The sequence below is a fragment of the Aethalodelphis obliquidens genome, unplaced genomic scaffold, assembly GCF_003676395.1.
Source record: "Aethalodelphis obliquidens isolate GAN/ISIS:26980383/991018 unplaced genomic scaffold, ASM367639v1 scaffold29, whole genome shotgun sequence".
NCBI classification, from domain to species: Eukaryota; Metazoa; Chordata; class Mammalia; order Artiodactyla; family Delphinidae; genus Aethalodelphis; species Aethalodelphis obliquidens.
In genome coordinates, this window is record NW_020837973.1 from 6,256,894 (window position 1) to 6,275,593 (window position 18,700).

General features: G+C 43.6%; 1 protein-coding gene across 1 annotated transcript in view; it reads left to right on the forward strand.

Moving 5' to 3' along the window:
* Positions 1 to 18,700, forward strand: part of ADCY2 (adenylate cyclase 2) — a 434,307-nt gene that overhangs the window by 346,292 nt on the left and 69,315 nt on the right. The window contains exons 15-16 of the mRNA XM_027125298.1: positions 1,670 to 1,754; positions 15,137 to 15,274. Coding sequence (XP_026981099.1) covers positions 1,670 to 1,754; positions 15,137 to 15,274 — 223 coding nt within the window. The remainder of the gene's footprint in view (positions 1 to 1,669; positions 1,755 to 15,136; positions 15,275 to 18,700) is intronic.

An 18,700-nucleotide genomic window follows, 5' to 3' on the forward strand; every position in this document is an offset into this window, starting at 1 on the left:
ACAAGGAACCAAGAGAGCACAGAGTCAAAGAAAACCCATCAGAGCTCTCTTATAAAGATGCATGAGAAAGACGGCAAATGGGAGTTTAGCAGATGAGTTCCTGTGTCTCTCCTGGGTCACAGGAGTAACGAGAGCCCTCCGTACACTCCCTCCCTCCACACTGCCTGGCTAATAGGAAGCTCTGAGAGTCTGTGATGGGGAGATGCTGAGATTTTGGCTTCTAAGGAGTGATGTCTGAAAAAAAGGGGTGTTTGGGATAGGGAAATAAGGAGGCATATGGTGCTTCCCTTTCCTAGGCTGTGAACCACTCAAAACAGGGATGACATTGTACTCGTCTTTGCACCATTCCAGCCCAGCGTGGGCCTGGCCATGAGACTAGTCAACAAACAGGTGTATTTGGTATATATACACCTTCCTAGCAGACACTTATTGTTACTCATAAGATGTGAACAAATGTCATCATCAGGCCAGGTATTAGAAAGCATTGTGCACCACGTCTAGGAGCTAACTCAGTACCTCATAAATATATCATTAGGTCAGGTTCAAGTGCATAGTGGTTTGAAGTCCAGGTTTTGTAGATCTTGCTTGATGTGTAATCATCTCTCAAGATAGAGTAGGTGTCTGAGCGTGAGCTGAGTGGACCCTTCCCATCCTGATGGCTTGAGGGGATTACTCAGTTCACTGATTACCTGCCTCTTTTCCCTCCCCGAGGGGCTCACAGCTGTGCACTCACTGGGCATTTCAGCTTGTTGCTGGTTTGCATCTGAGTCTTCCTTTCAGTGGATTTACTTTCAGAGTGCCCGTACTCTTCTCAGTGCCAGTTTTTCTGTCTCTTCGGTATCTCTAGCCAACCTCATCAGCAAGAGCTTCCATTGTGGCTTCAGGTATCACTGACCTCTCTTTGGATGCTGCATCTGAATTTCATCCAATTATTCATTATGGCTCATCTTTTTTAATACCCCAAACACTGCTTCCTTTGGATTACATGACGTTTTAAGAGGCCTTGAATTTTTTAATTATTTAAAGGACCTCTCGGAAATGCATACAATTCTTATGGCCACATTTATCTACCTGTAACCTGTCGGTGGCAGAACCTGTAACTCAGTGGGCACATTTTTCACATGATGACAGGAAGCTTGTGTGTTCATTGGCTCATGCAAGATTGTAAAGGTCACGGCCTGTGAAATCTTTGGGCAACCTCAGTAAACATTTAGCTGCATCAGTCTTGAAGGAAATTGTATCTGGTTGGATTGTCCTGGGGAGGGTGAGGACTCAGTGTTTCCAAGCAAACCAGATGAGGCTCTCCTGGAGGTAGCAGCTGCCATCAACAGAAGGGAAAAGGGCACCGAGATGGACGTGATCAGGTGTGGGCATGAGAGGGCTGGTCGCAGAGACAAGTCATAAAAAGATGTTTTTTCCTTAATGAAGAACTGATGATTGTAGGGCAGTTTTAATGGGTCATAGCAAGTTGATCAGACACAACCATAGATGTTTTTCTATGGACGTATCTTTGGTTTGTTTTTAGCTCCATTTTCATTTCTCAAGAAATTAGGGAGGTTTGAAGTCCTCATTTAATGAAACCCTAATTAAACCAAAAGTATTCATGATGGCTTTCCAGAAAAATCGAAGCTATCCCCACACTAACCTGTTCCTTTTTGTTTCCTGGTAGAACGTCCATTCTCGGGATTTCCTTTGGAGCTGCATTTCTCTCGCTTGCCTTTATCCTTTTCGTCTGCTTTGCTGGACAGCTTTTGGTAGGTACTTCAAATATGGAACTTCTTTGAAAAGTGTGCTCATTGAATGAAAACTGATTTCTTCCTCAAGACAGGGAGCTTGTTGATTTACTGTTTCAGGAGATATACATCCAGGTAGAGAAATATGGACGCTTCATGCCAACAGCCCAGAGTATAAACTGAGGCAGCCCATGCACAGCTCATCTGAAGGCTACTTGAGCTGTTGACTACCATGCTATAAGATTGTATTTGTGTTTATTTGTTTCTGTCACCATTTTTTTTATCTCCTCTAAGTTTTCAGAGTATTTATAGCAGCAAATACTAGTGTAATAGGAGGCTTTTAATGACCGGGAGAATTAAAATGTAAACCAAATGTTCTTTCATGTCAACTTTTAAGGTATAAAGTTTTGGAAAATATGAAAATAGCAAATGTAAAAATATCTCTTAGTGTTTTAATTTAAAACTAGTCATTGTCAGCACTTATGGTTTAAATGCTAGGTCAGGATATAAGAATTAAATCTCACTGTATTCTCGAGTCTAAAGCAACTGTTGCTGGGCGGCCCTAGCTCCATGAGAGCGCCCTACGAAAGCCAACACTGAGGGCTTCCCTGGCGGCGCAGTGGTTGAGAGTCCGCCTGCCGATGCAGGGGACGCGGGTTCGTGCCCCGGTCCGGGAGGATCCCACGTGCCGCGGAGCGGCTGGGCCCGGGAGCCATGGCCGCTGAGCCTGCGCGTCCCGAGCCTGTGCTCCGCAGCGGGAGGGGCCACAACAGCGAGAGGCCCGTGTACAGCAAAAAAAAAAATTAAAAAAAGCCAACAATGAGATAGGAGTGCCAAAAGACAGTCAAGGTTTCATTTTGTTCATCCGAGGTGAGTTGAAACAGGAGAGGCCACTATGAACCAGACTCCAAGCATTGGGTGCATTCTAGTTGGTTATGTGAAATCACTTGGCCAAAAAGGGTTGAGATTCCAAAGCATGTCCCTACCTCTGGACAGTAGACACTGCCTCCTCTGCCTTGTACCTTTGCAAACTTTTGTGGGTTTTGTTTGCTATATCATAGTTTAGATGTTTCCAATTGGATTGGAAACTCTTCCAAAAGTGAAACTGTTGTTTCTGATTTCCTCGATGCACACATGGTATCTTGAGTCTCTTAAAAATCCCCTGAGGACCTTGTAGGTTGTAGTGAAGATTGAGTAACTGTTGACCACGGGAATCCTTGTCAAGTTCTAAGATACAAGGAATTCTTAACATACAAGGGAGCCTGACTTTCTATGTTCAGATTTTCCTTGGGTGGAAAAGCACACAGACTCCACCCTTTCTCTTCCTGTCTCCCAAAAGACTTCTGCAGCCGTTTCTCAGGTTTTCAGAAGAGGAACGGTCATTTGTGGTTCCATTGGAAATCCAAACCCTGTTCTAATTAAAGCATATTCTACCACTGTGTCTAAGTAGCCATCCTTCTCTTTTTCTGTTCCAAGGAATCCAGTCTTGGGGGTGGCGGGAATATAGTGTATATTTAGGGTTTCAAACTGACATTTCTTTCCACTCTCTAAGTTGCTATAGGAAAGAAACAGAGCCAGAGGAGGGAGAAAGAATCTCCTGAGCAACTTTGCTGCCTTGGTGGGAATGCTTTGCTCTTATATAACGTCTCCCCTCTCAGCCTTGGTATAATCTGACCTCACTGTTGAACCTTTCGTGGCTTTTGGTCCCTCCTGTACCTGCCAGTGGTGCCTCAGGGTGTTCAAGGTCCAACATTCCTGGCTCCTGTTTCCTCCCACTCCCCGAGGGCTTCCCAAGACTCTGACACCCACACACCAGATGCTAGGAAGTTCTTAACTCTGTGTTGTCTCAAAGAGAAAAGTTCAAGACTGCAAATGAACTAGTGTTTCATCTCCTCCTCACAGGAAGCCTGTACTTTGCCAAAGTGGTCAGGAAGACCAAACTTGAAGACATCTGGTCTTTCTAAACTTGAATCAATAGGATCTGTGAATGAGTCTGCCCCCAGAGGCCAGCTGTGATGCTTGGTCCAGATGTAATCCTGGTAAAATTCAAAGAGGAATTCTTCTCATTCCAGTAATAGGTTCTTTTCACTCTTTAAAACATTCTGAAAGGATTTTTTTTTTAATCTTTCAACGTCAAACATAGTCATGCAGAAGGCTTTAAGTGTGCTTTCTAGTCTACCCTCCAAATTCGGTCAAAAACTACATATATCACCTTTGAGACTTTGGTTAAGTCTCTTCCAAGCCACAGTTTCCTCACATGGAAATTGGACATCAACCATCCTCACAGCTTCTCGGGATGATTGGAGATATTAAATGGTAAGGACCTAGCAGGATACCAACAGATTTTCAACAAACAGCTAGCATTATTTTCCATCACTGCATATTTTAGAGTGCCTATTCTTAGAGCACTTAAGACAAACCCATTTTTAGGCAACAAACAACAGCATTAACTTTTTAAAAATTAATATGAGTTCTCATAGTGTTTTGAACAAAGATCAAAATGATAAATGCTTGCTTCTGTCTCTTAAAAAAAAATTTACAGTTCTTACATGTGACATTTAATGTAATACTTGTGTCACTCTACAAACAGCAAATTTAAATTGAAGAAGAAAAGAAACCTATGTATATCACAAATATTCCACAGTGGTCATAGAGAAGTATGAGGTTTTATTTTAATTTGCACTTACTTATGGATTAAATACTGAGTTTATGAAAGAATGCTGAATATCCCAGACTCATCTTCTATTAACTGTTATTCACCTTCTGAAAACTTAAATGCCAAAGGCAGTATCAATGCTAATATCGGTATTAAATTCTCCGTATGAAGAAAGAAATTAAAATACATCTATGAAGGAGGTTGAGAAAAGGTAGGCCTGACAGATATTTTTCCTCCAAGACCTTTACCTTTATTATCCTCTGTTGCACAAAAAGTGCAACACAGTAGATACAATCGATGGGTCATTGTTCAGCTGGGTGTGATAAAAAGGTAGAGAAACATCAAAGTGGGCAGAAAATAAGAGTGATAAGGAAATGCAATATTTTTCCCATTGATTAAAAAGATATGTGTTCAGTGATACATTCAGAGAAAACTGCCAGGGAATCTGTTTGTTATAATCATGATTGCTGTGGGAAGCCCGGCCTCTCCTCTCCCTCTGGTCACCCTAGCCCACACCTTCCCCGAGGCTCTCCCAGCAGTGCTGGCCCTCCCCTCCCCCCCATTGCCCACTTCTTAGTTCTTGCCCATGGGGGTGGGCTCTGCACCTGCTCGCCTTCCTAGAAACTTTCTCAGGAGCATCACCAGCCCTTGTGATGTGTCCTTCTTTGAGCACCATGGGACTCAGGATCTGCACCATGTAATTTAACACTCGATCATATAACATCTGTCTGACCCCCATTTTTTTTTTACTTTTTGGTGAGTGTGACTGCGGTTTCTCCTTGTACATAGTAGGTTCCTTAAGGCCAGGGTTGTTTCCTACACTTGCTTTCTATCTCCCAGGGAATCCAGCAGAATGCCAACTTCATAAACGAGTTTGTAATGAGCATATGCTAAGTAAGCGCTACTGGACTTCTCTGATTTCCATGAGGTTCTTTTTCCTTTCTCCACTCATCGGGCTCCATGGAGCACCTCCCTTGTCTCACCAACCCTCCCCCATTCATCCTCAGGCAGAGTTATGTGCCCTGAGAGCCCGTGTTCATCCTTCTTTCTCCAGATGCCCTGGCGTGGGGATGGGCTCTGTGTGTAAATGAATGTACGAAGGACTGAATGGTGGTCCATGGCCCTCATCTCACTGCACTGAAATTCCTTCTCACGCACCGTGATTCCTTGACTCTGACGTGCTTCGGGCTGACTTCTCCTTTGGAAATAATCTCCTAACCTTCATAAACTAATTCTGAAGAGCCCTCCTTTTCCACCACTGGCTTCCCTAGTGCCAGCTGTTTGGGTTTCCTATTTTCTATTCTGATTTGTATTCTTTCAGGTGAAAAAAATTATCAGTGAGTTCACCTCAGCCCTGTTTTTTTCATTGAGTATTTCAGGCACCTGAAACACAAGATAAATATTTAATGTCGGTTACCTTAAAGGCAACGTCCTGGCACCACTGCTCAGAGAACATCCCACACCCACCCTCGCCCAGACTTGACTTCCCCCAAGCTCGCGGCTCTGAATTCAGCTCGCAGTCACCGCATCCCTGCTCCCAGTTCTGGCAAGCTCCTGGCTTGCCTGCATCCCGGACCATCATCCCGTGTTCTCACTTGTCAGACCTCCTTCACCGCCTGTGCATCGGTCCCCTTATGAGGTGCTTAGCTTTCTACAACAGACACTGGTTAGCATTTCACAATTGTAAACTTGAGAGCTGAAAGGGCCCCAAGAGATAACCTTGATCAGCCCCGCATTTTGTGGATGAGGAATCCAGGACTCGAGATGCCGTTCACTTCAATGAGTTCCCGTTTCTACATACTTAAAAGTTTCCCTCCGTGAAAAATAATGCAGGAGTTGTAAGCAGATCTCTTGAGGTTGGAGACGGAGGCTTTGGATCAGGATCAGGGATGTGATCACTATAAGATCTGCAAAGGTTTCCTGTCCTTGGATGAGAACCTTCAGAACCAATGTAAACTGCTTATGACGGGCAAGATCCCATGAACAGTTCTGTATCTGACCTCACTGCAGTTTAGAAATAATAAATGTTATATTATATTAAAATTACTCTGCTAAGCATGTTATATAGGCTGGCTCATTTAACCACACAAGAGTCCTTGGAGGGAATGCTTATTCTCAATTAATGAAACAAACAGAAGCCCACAGAGGCTACAGAATTTGCCCTGTAGTGTAGAGCAAGTAGGTTTTGGAGCCATCGGAAGCAGGTTCCAGAGGGTGCTAGGCTGTGTGCAGAGAGTCACTGGCAGACAGGTGCTCAGAACTAAGCAGGGATGACCACATTGTTGGTCATGGGCCATCATGGCCCTGAGGTTGTCTCTGGTGACTGCTAAGCATCAGTTGGTCAGAGTCACATAAGTCAGTCAAGATAACCTCACATAGAACCTAATTCATAGTCTAGTTTTCCAATATATGCAGCTGTTGACCCAGTTTCCATAAAACTGGATTCTGGGCAAGGTATAACTCCATCTTAAGAGTCATTCAGTAAAATGGAGGAAAAATGTTAATTTATAAGCGGATTTAAACTCAAAAATATTCTAGTAAGAAAGCATCCTTAATAATAATACTTTGCAAAAATGTTTTTACATATGTGAGAGCCCTTTAAAGTGCATTCAATGTATATTATTTTATTTGATAATCCAAAGAATCCATTTTATCTAAGTAGAAACTAAGATGTAGAATAAGAGATTGTATTTTCATGACACTAAGCAATAAAAAATAATAATAGCCGTCATCATCGTAGTAGTAATGATAATAAGTGCATACTTACTGCCAAATTTAACTTTCTAAACTACCTGAAGTAGACTTACATCTCTGGAAGAAATACAAGAGATATAACTATAAATAACACACACAGCAAAAAAAAAAAAAAAAACCTCCTTGATGAAATGTATTTTAGAAGGAGTATGCCAGATTCAGCAAATGAAAATGTTAGAAAATGTCAGGAGAATTTTTTTCTCTCAGTGTGGTTTTCTTGTGCTTTGTATAGCAGAGATAATATGATATCAGCCCACCAACGTTGTTCCAGGCAGAGATGAAAGCACAAACACAGAGATTGTCTTGGGGAAGGAAAGTAGGTCACACACCAGCTGATAAAAAAGCTTTCTACCCACAGGAGTGTTTTTTCCTTGAAGTCTATTTTCTCTAATGTCAACATAATCAGCTTTCTCATGGTTAGTATTTTCCCAGTGTCCCTCTTCCCATCTTCTTATTCAGCTTTTCCTTGCTATATAGGTGTGTCTCTTGTAAACAACATCTAAGTGTATGTTACATTCTCTGATCCAAGAGTCTCTTTCTTTTACCTGACAAGTGTAATACATTTATGTGTATTATAATTACTGCTAGTCTCATTTTGCTTTTTTTATCCATCATGTATGTTCTTTGCTTCTGCTTATTTTTCCTCCTCTCCTGCCTTCTCTTGGACGAATGGAGTTTACTCTCCTTTATTCCCTCTAGTGACTTGGCAGTTGCTTTATCCAAGTCTTTTCTTTTAGCAGTTAACGTAAAATATGTAACATGCACATGATTAACAGGGTCCATTATTGTCTGCATCTTCTTGTGAAGAATACAAGGACCATGATCTAAATCTCTAAATCTGATCATCCTTTTCCATCATCCATGCTAGTGCTGTTTAGATTTTTAAAATTTAAACTATTTTTATTGTTCATTGTTATCACTATTCTTGTTTAACAATCTCTTTGTTCACCGTTCTTCTGAATGCCATTCCTTCCTCCAGATGCAGTGTCCATATTTCCATAGGATTATTCCTTTTGTAATCCCTTCCATGAAAGCCTGTGCATAATATACTCAATCAGCTTTTATATTAAAAAATAGCCTTTTTTCCTCACTGACTAATAATTTAGTCAATAATTTTTCTAACATTTTGAAGACATGAGTCCATATTTTCCTGGATTTTAATGTACTGAGGAGAAATCTACTCTAATTGTTCTTCCTTGGTAGATGTCTTTTCTCTAATTGTTTTTGTAGGATTTCTTCTTTGTCTGTCTTGGTCAACTGACTCCTTGTGTTAAGGAATAGGTTTACTTTCATTTTTCCTGGTTGCGACTCAGTGCATTAACTCAGCCACAGAGTTCATATTGTGTTCCAGGTCCACAAAGCTGTCATCCCATATTTCCTTGTATTTTGCCTCTTTCCCTGTCTTTCGGTTCTATTTTTCTCAAACTTTCATTCCAAGTATGTTGAACCTTTTTATTGTACCTTCTGTGCCTCAACATCATACTTTTTATCTCTTTATATTTCTGTGCTGTTTTACAGGTTGTTTCCTTAAAGCTATCTTACCCTCTTCAGCATAACTATTGAGTATTTAATCTCAATATCTACATGTTTGTCTCTAGAGAGTCTATGGAGCTCATTTTTAAAATATGCCTGTTGCTTTCTCTTAACTGATTATTCATTATGAACTCTAATCCATCTTTTATTAATTTAATCTTATTTTACAGGCTATTTCAGATTGATATAATAATTACAGATCTTGTGATACTAATTCTACTATCTGTTATTTCTGTTTATTCTTCCTTGTAAGGTCTTCTTATGTAGTTCATAATTTTTGTTTATTATGAGATCATTCAGTAGGGACTGTCCCCTTCCCAACTGGGACGTGCCCTGCACCCTGCGATGTGAAGTATTTTTCATAAGCAGTGTTGTTCTTGCTGCAGCTGGAGCCCCAAGGACTTTCTCTGGTTTTCGGTCTGATTGATAACCACTCACCTTGGAATTCTCATTATGAAGCAGATAATGTGATTTCAAAACCAACACCCATATTTACAGTTTGAATTATCATTGGAAGTTTATTGGTACTTCCTTGATCTAGTGTATGGAGTTCTTCTAGACTTCTCCACATGGAGAGAATAGCCTTCTGAGGCTTCTGGTTTTATTCAGGGGTCTTGGTCCCAGCTGCCCACCTTTGGCAGACCCAAGGCAACATCTTTTCCCTGTGGGCATTAAAAGCCCAGCCCTAGGTAATGTCCAGTTTCAGGACACTCCTAGGCTAGTCCCACAGCCTCAGTCCCGCTAGCAGTGATCTCCTTCTTTGTTCCCAGCCCACAGGAATTTCTCTTTGGGTCCATCGTTAGGATAGGGAGCTTATTGAGCAAGCATCAATTACGTGCTGACTGTTTGCCAAACACCATGCTGCCTCTGGGAATACAAAGATGGGTTATGGGAGTTCCCTGGAGGTCCAGTGGTAAGGACTCGTCACTTTCACTGCCATGGGCCCAGGTTTGATCCCTGGTCAGGGAACTAAGGTCCCGCAAACTGCACAGCGTGGCCAAAAAAAAAAAAAAAAAAAAACACAGATGGGCGTGAGGAGGCCACTGTCCCCCATCATGTCTCCACATGGCCAGAGACAAGCGTGTCGGCAAAGATGACACAAGGTGGGCAGTGCTATGAGGAGCACACAGTGGATGAATGACAGAGGAATATGGCTCGGCCAAGGCGTACCAAAGAAACAGGTTGATTTGGTAAAATATGATTGGGTGAAATAAAAGTCTGTGGGAAATCCAAGGACAATAAATAATTAAAGTAGACACATCAGTCTCTGTGATATTAAATGTTTTAAGTACTTATTGCTGCAACTTGTTGCTGCCATTCAAAAAGATAGTCCCTGCCCAACTAAAATGCCAAAGTAGGAAAGGCAAAGTGTTCCTTTAGACAACTACACAAAAGTGCATGTTTATATGATAAACTTCACCAAAGCTTTCAGGAAAGATTTTAGGATGAGTTCTAATAATAAAAATTTGTTACTCAGCCACTGTGATATATTTATAACCTTCTGAAATGTTTCTCATTGTATTAAACTTCACCTATATAAGGACCTACTTCTTTTCAGGTACATCGTTTTATTTTAAAAAGGAACACTAATGAGACTGCAAACACAACCTGCTTTAATAATTATAACATTAAATTATGAGGAATTTTAGAAAGAGAGACTGCCAGTCGTTTCCAGTGCAAAAGTTTCAAAAAGAAGAAAAGGAAGGGAGGAAGGAAGAAATGGAAAATATTTTTGGTGGAGATAGTTTTTTCTTTTTTTAAAATCCAAAACACAGATTAAGAGCATTTTATTTTTACATGGAGAATCTCTGCCTCTTCTGGATGAAGAACATTAACATTCATCCACACCCTTTCTAGCAACCCACACTGCTCACCGTCCCAAGTACTAACTCCACCATAGGTTGTTTTTGTTTTTGTTTTTCCTGGCTGCGTTGAGTCTTCGTTGCAGTGTGTGGGCTTCTCATTGCAGTGGCTTCTCTTTGTTGCAGAGCACGGGCTCTAGACGCTCAGGCTTCACTAGTTGTGGCACATAGGGTCAGTAGTTGCAGCTCGCAGGCTCTAGAGCACGGGCTCAGTAGTTGTGACTCATGGGCTTAGGTGCTCCACAGCATGTGGGATCTTACCAGACCAGGGATGGAACCCATGTCCCCTGCATTAGCAGGCAGATTATTAACCACTGCGCAATCAGCGAAGTCCCCACCATAGGGTTTTCATATAAATTTATATTCTTTCTCCTTACATCTCCCACTACAGTTAGTACCAATTCCATATTTATCAGTGGATGCATGTGGCATTACCAGCCAAGAGCATTTCTAGAAGGATTTCTAACATTTCTTACTTACAGTGAGCTCTCTGTAAGTAAGAAGAGGCAATCATAGGATACAGTGAGCCTCACTGATGATCACAGCAGGGAGGAAACAGATTTGGCTGAAACGATGCCAGTGATTAAAGCAAAGATCAAATAGAACGACTACCCTGAGTACAGAACAGGCATGATCTCATTTTCATATGCATAGCATCTTCTGAATAAACACCACAATATTCTTTGAGATGTTATCATTTATAATGTCTCATTAGGACGGTGTAAATTTTGATAAACTTTATCTTTCCATCAGGGACTCTGTTTGAATACTTAACCCAAAACAGAATAAACTGAACTAAATTATCATGTTAAGATCCAAGTTGTAATTTTTATTCAGAGCTACAAATGGAATCAATGTTCCCATTTTTCCTTAATCGGATTCCTTCTATCTTAACTTCTTAGTCTTTTTTCTCCTTTCCTCCCATCGTTGGTTTCTTCTCTTCCCCCTAAGGTCTGTGTCTTCCTCCTCTTCTTCCCGCACTGTCTTTGTAGTTCAGGGTCCCCATCTCCATCATCATCTTCTGTTTCCTCATCCTTGCCACCAGCAGTGTTACCAGTTTTCATATTTCAGAACAGTTGTATTTATTTTGCCTCTACCTGGTGACAGGATGCAAAGACAGGGGAGGCTGCCTGTCTCCGTGAGCTGGAGAACAATGAGTATTTGGCTTGATAGGTTTAAAAACAATTTCACAGGTGGGACTTGGAGTCACATAGGAAGACTAAACGGAGAAGGAATTGAACCTACCGCATCCTGAATCTGGTGTCCTGAGCCCAACACACGCCAACCCCACGCATCCTTAGTGAGCAGTTCCAAGAAGGGTGCTCTTCACTGGGCTGAGTAGGAACAGGACAGATTTCCAGGACATTCTGCCACATGTACAGTAGGCACACAGAGGCAGTAGTTTCTAGGGCCACCAGTTTGTAATTTTGCCCAGCGTGTCACGGGAGCAGAAAAAACTCACATGTGTCTGCCCACATCTGCTTCAGCAAATGGCTAGTCTGTAAGCAGAATATAACATATTCCTATTAGATGGCCTATTTGGCAATATTATCACCATGCATTATTCTAAAAATTCAAACAGTAATTTTTTAAATTTCATAATTTCAATAGTATGTCTGTGTAATAACCAGATCATATTTTACCTAATTGACTGTGACATGGAATCTGTAATGTAATATTTAGATTTAAATATTCTCCTAAAATAGCAGTTTTGTGTTTTCTGCTCTTAAAATGTTTATCATATCTATTGACAATTTCTGTGTACAGACACAAAAGCATCCATTTTAATAATTTTCTTTTAAATAAAAACACTAATCCTAGTCACTTAGGATGAAATACATAAATATTGCCTTAATTTGCCAGAATCCAGCCAAATGTCATCACCTCCTACTGGAATGTGAGCCGGATGACTATGATATTCTATTTGAATCTCTGCTCTTTACTCTATTATAGCTTCTCCTCCAGAATGCAGATCTGACTGTGGTCTGTGGTGTTAATATTATTCCAAGTAGCATGCATTGAACAATAGTGGTACACTTTCAGGTGGGTGTCCTCCAGCCGCGTGACCCTGAAAGATACTGCACGTTCACAGCATTAAAGGGCATCTCACTGGAAAACAGACTTAACGCCACCACCAACCCCCGTCCACACCCTGCTTTGGGGAAGAAGCTTACAGCATAAATCTGGCTCCCCCTGAGTTGCTGGTGGGAAGGTGCTCTGCAGAGCCTGGCTGCCAGCCAGTGATTCAGCTCCTGGCAGCCCCTGGAATCCAGGGCAGCACTGCCCCATTCTCCCAGACAGGCTGTAGGAGAAACCAGAGACAGACCCAGGAGAATCTGCCCAAGGAGTGAGCCCTAAACGCTGTCCTGGGATTCTACATCAGTGGGGGATGTATGCTGTAGACAAATGTTCTGCATCTCCTTATATCAGGATCTGAAGGGGAAAAAAAAGACTATAGTGGAATGGAAGGGAAAAAATGTTTTTTGTTCATCTAGATGTAGAGCAAATAGATTTTTAGTCACTAAAATATTTCTGAGAAATATTATGTTTTCTTCACAAATATAAGAAGAGTTAACACATATGTCCTGTTCTGGGCACCTTACGTAGCTCATTTAAACTTCGAGGCAGGCACTATTATTCTCATTTTAGAGATGAAGAAACTGAGGCCAGAGAGGGTAATTGACTTGCGGAAAGTTTAACAGCTATAGGGACTTGATGCCGAGACACAGGGCCGGTTACCTTTCTCACTACCTCTCATCCAGCATCACACAGTCTCATTTACTTGTTGTATCAACAGTTAACAAATTGCAGTGCTTACGTCAACAATACTTTAAAGAATAAAGCAGAAAGAAAATGTGAAAGAGGTGAGAAATAAAAGCACTGTTTATTAGTGCTACTGAGGAATATTCTCTATTTGAATTTTATTGATGTTGCAACAGTTTTATCATTTATATTAACTCACTAGCGCAAGTCAAACGTGTATAAGTGTATATTTATCCCTCCTTCTGAATTTTTTCAAAATTATACCTTTTTTTAAATGGTTCCAGGACACGTGGCCTCGGATCCACAGTCCCTTTTGGGTGAAGTTAAAATTTAGATCCCTAGAGAACTCTTAAGAATGCCTGTCAGATCAGATAACATATGTAAATACCCACTCCGGTGGGAACCGGGATACCCGGCACTGGCCAGGTTTGTGTTACCCACAGGTTAGGATTCTCCCTACTCTGCTCTCTCACCACTGGGCCGAAGGTGAACATCACAGTGCTGCTTCCCCAGGAAGGTGGCCTCGAGGCCTCAGTGAGGTTAGCCCATCACTGAGTTCCCACAGAGCAGAGTCTGGCCCACAGAAGATGGCCAGGGAAAGCTGGCTGTCATTCTATAAAGACCTCAGTTCCTTCCACACAAAAAGAGCTTCTTAGAAACTGTAATGCCGCTCAGTGCAGCATTATTCACTGTAGCCAACGCCAGTGTCCAACCAGAGATGAATGGATAAACAAAATGTGGCCTATACGTAGAAGGTTATTCAGCCTTAGAAAAAGAAAGAAGTCCTGTCACAGGCTGCAGCGTGGATGAACCCAGAGGACATTATGCCAACGGAAGTAAGCCAGGCACAGAAAGACAAATACTGCATGATTCCACTTACATGAGTACTTAGACTGGTCAGAGGCTTAGAGACAGAAAGTAGCATAGTGTTGCCGGGGGAAAGGGGAGTTGTTTCGTGGGTATGGAGTCTCAGTTGTGCAAGGTAACAGCTCTAGAGATCTGTAACACAGCAGTGCAGGTGCAGTAACACTACTGAACCGTGCACTTAAAAATAGTTTAGAGGGTCCATTTTACATTTTTTAACACAATCAAAAATAAAATGTTTTATAATTAAAAGTAGAGCTTCTCCACGTGGAGGAAGCCCTAGCAGGATGGGATGAGGGCGAGCCATTGCCACAAGCCTCAGCTGAGAACGCTGGGTGTTGTCTTCACAGGTACAGGCACCAAACTATTTTATGGTCCGGTTGTATTCTTAGGATTAGCTGTGTGTTGATCGCTTTCTGTGTCAATCACCTGAACTTATGAAACCTGCCTCCTCACAGCTGTGATCTGAGACCCGACACATCCCCCAGAGTGGTTTAATTACCTGGCATATTTTTCCTTTACCAGAAGAATTTTGAAACATAATTTCAGGTCTCTTTTTTTTTTTTTTTTTTTTTGCGGTACGCGGGCCTCTCACTGTTGTGACCTCTCCCGTTGCGGAGCACAGGCTCCGGACGCGCAGCCTCAGCGGCCATGGCTCACGGGCCCAGCCGCTCCGCGTCATGTGGGATCTTCCCGGACCGGGGCACGAACCCGTGTCCCCTGCATCGGCAGGCGGACTCTCAACCACCGCGCCACCAGGGAAGCCCTCAGGTCTCTTTTAAAGGACGTACAAGCACATCCTAAGTTGTCATAGAAACGTAATTTGTTCCTAATTTGTAACAATGATGCCAACATAGTCTACTTCTTCAATCTGTGAAGAGTATCGAGGCATCCTGTGGTTTTAAACATCCTTGAGAAACTTGAGAAAATACATAAAAGAGCAACGCCTTTCTTTTTCTTTCTCCTCCCAGCAATGCAGCAAAAAAGCGTCTGCCTCTCTCCTGTGGCTTTTGAAGTCGTCGGGCATCATCGCCAAGCGCCCCTGGCCTCGGATCTCCCTGACGGCCATCACCACGGCCATCATACTAACCATGGCCGTGTTCAACATGGTGAGTCAGGGCCCCGCCAGGCGGTGCCTGTCTCACGGGATTTGGAAACCTTTCCCACAGCTCCTTCAGTGACACCAATTGCCGCCTGTCAAATTCAGCCCTCAACCGCTGCAGCAGCGGCTTCGCTAAGGGGAAGGCTGCAGACTGGGGAAACCACCGCGAGGGAGGGAGGCTCCTTCCAGCGGTTTCCTACCTCCTAGCTCGTCTTGGCTCCGGCTACAGAAATGCCACCAAATGTCAGCAGGATGATCCGCCAGGGGTAACAGAACCAGCACATTAAGGAGAGCGCAGTGGGAAAGGTGTCCTGCTCTGGGGTTTCAAGGGCCTGATTTCAAACATCAGCTCCCACCTCACCAGCTGTTCGATTTTGGAGAATTTTCATTACACACTTCCACAGGCTCCACTTCACTTCTCATGAGAAATCTGAGAACTTCTTTCAGTTCTCAGTGAGAACTCACACTTCTCTGCCAAGGTGGATGTTTAAGGTATGAACCGATACTCCGAGCACACTCAAGGCGGCATGAGGTATGTGGTAAATATTGAACCAGTGGCCGCTCTCACTGTATCAATATTATTACTGGTATAGCCCTAAAAATAGACACGTAAGTAATCAGTGCACATTGAGACACAACTTTATTATTATTCTGACATCATCACCATCAACCATAAGGCGTTAATTTCCTTCACACGTTGGGTGTTTTACTAGTGTTGGAACTGCAGTGTCCTGAGTATACTCCTTGCCTTCCGGAAACACAAATCCAGGTTGTGGAGAAGAGGCGCATGTGTTACAAAATAAAGACATAGTTTTCATAGGTGAGACTAATGAGCATTCATTCAGCAAAATATATATATATTTATTGAGCATAGATATGCACCTGGTACATCACTAGATCCTCAGAACCCAAAGAGAGTTTGCCCCCCAGGAGTTCCCGGTGGAGTTTAGGAGACCGGCAGCTGGGAAAACTTATAAAAGTGTCTGAGAGCCAACCATGGAAGTGTGTAGGGGGCAAGGACAGGGGAGCCAGGCTGCGGGACAGGATTCTGAAGGATGGGCAGAAGGAGTTCCACCAGATGGTGGATGGAAGATGAGAAGGAAGGGAGGCATTTGGCATCTAGGACAAAGAAGAGAGAGAAATTTGTACCAAGTAGCAGCAAAAAAATAAGGCTGAAGGAGTAGGTGAGGACCTTGAATATTTGCTTGGGGTTTGTCCTCAATGTTGTACTATGGGTCGTACAGTTTCTCCAGACACACCTGGAGATTCAGGTGAGGGTCATGCCAGCTGGAAGGCAGATGGGCTGAGGTGCTAGCTGCAGAGGTGGGAGGGCCCCTTCCTCCACTTCACTTTGCCTCGAAGTCCATCTTAAGGGCACCTGGAAAGGAGGTGGCAGAGAAGCCTTAGCTTGCCCTCCTTCCTCCCACTTCCTGCCCATCAGGAGGTTGGGTATGGATTCCTGAGTGTCCTTCCGTGTGCTTAACTGGAGGACAAGTGAGCTGGCTTCTCCCACCTCACTTAACTACATGCCCCAGCTCCCTGTAGGAGCTCCCCTGAGAAAGGACATGAGGTCGGGCCCTACTGTAGGTCTTCCCAGGCACAGGCCAGTGAGAGGTGTCACCATGGCTTTGCCTTCCTCTACCCACCTGCTCAGCCTCAGAGGTCAGCTCAGGAAGGGGCTGCTCCCACTTGCCCCTGTGCAGTTAGAACTAATGGTGTCTGTTGCGGGAAGAGGGCTCAGCAGTCAAGCCCACGCAGCCAGCGGGCTTCCCCAGGGCCAGCTTGTGTTCCTATGTGGAGCTGTCTTGCTGTGTCAAGTTCACCATGACAACTCCACCATCCTGGCCCCTCCTCCCGGACTTCTCCCCAGGCTCATCAGCCTCCTCCTGGACATTCACAGCATCTGAGGCTGTCTTTCTGCTCCAGGGATGATGAGACCTTCCCTCCAGGGATGGAGGCCTCCTCTTCTAGGTCTCAGGCATACCTAGACCGTGACATCATTTATTTCCAACAAGGGCTTCGTCAGGACTGACTGGGGAAGAGCTGGGAAATGGTGCCCTGTCTGGACAGGTAATTCCCTCAAGAATACCCTGCTCAGGAGGGACTTCAGATCGCAAGGGCTCCAGGGGAGGTTGGCAGCAGTCAACCTGAGGCACGTGCTCACGAGGGCCCCAGACCGTGGGCCAAGGGCTCTCTGCGTGACGACCCAAGGATATTGTGACTGTGGCCCCAGAGCTGTCACCAGAGCAGGGGAGCCCTCAGGGTGAGGAATGTGACATGAGGGACTGGAGACTAGACAAGAGGGCCTTTCCTGGAAGAGCCCTTCAGCAAGTATCTCACTAGCCATTAGGACCCCTAGGTTTCCTGCACAGGCAGTATCGTGGCTATTGCATGAGCATATGAATCTATCACCACAGAGGAAGATGGACAGAGACACAAAGGGCAGTGGTGAAAGACTGGAGAAGCATGAGCATTTCCTGAAATGGGTTCCTCGTGCTGGACTTTGTAACAGGCATGCGTGTATTAGTCCTGCTGCCCTGAGACCCAACTGTCCAGGAGAAAGTGCCAGCAAGCTCTGAGAAGAGCTCAGTAAATCAAGCTGTGGGAGACATCTGGGACAGAAGTGAGCTCCACCGTGAAGGAGGAGGGGATGGGGCTGGGAGAAACAGAGCGCCCTTGAAGGACAGCAGTAGCTAGAGTTCTGAGCGGTTCCAACAAACACCGAGTGTGTTCCGTTGCCCTGACGAGTGTTGACCCCCTGTGCCCTTATAATCGTCTCCTCATCCCTCAAGAGTGTGTTCACTCACCTGTATGCTCATTTACCTGTGCACTCACCTGTGCACCCATTTACCTGTGCACTCACCTGTGCACCCATTTACCTGTGCACTCACCTGTGCGCTCATTTACCGGTGCCCTCACCTGTGCACTCATTTACCGGTGCACTCACCTGTGCACCCATTTACCTGTGCACTCACCTGTGCACACATCCTGAGCAGTGACACATGTAACACAACATCCACACACCTAAGAGCAAGGGGTGTTTTACTTATTTATTTTTTCACGTGTCCTGGGAAAGCACCCTCTATATAGGGAGGGGCCGTTCCGTAGTTACTAAGTGAGAGAATGAATGAATGAATGTGTAAGCAGGCAACCCTTTAAAAAAGAAAAAATATTTCATGAAATCCAATTTGACCTTATAAAGCCAGGATTTATCACCTAGTTTTTAAAAGACAGACTCGAAATGGGAAAGAAATCTTATTCGAAGCTGGTTGTATTTCTCCTAGGATAATTAGTGATTGACGGGCAGTTCAATCACTGTCTATAAATGTTGCATGAGCTTAGCATTTAGGAGTAGATATTTTTACAGTAACTGCAATCCCTTTGGAGAGAAGAAATATATCTTCTGTACCGGAAACACATCTTCCAATGTCAT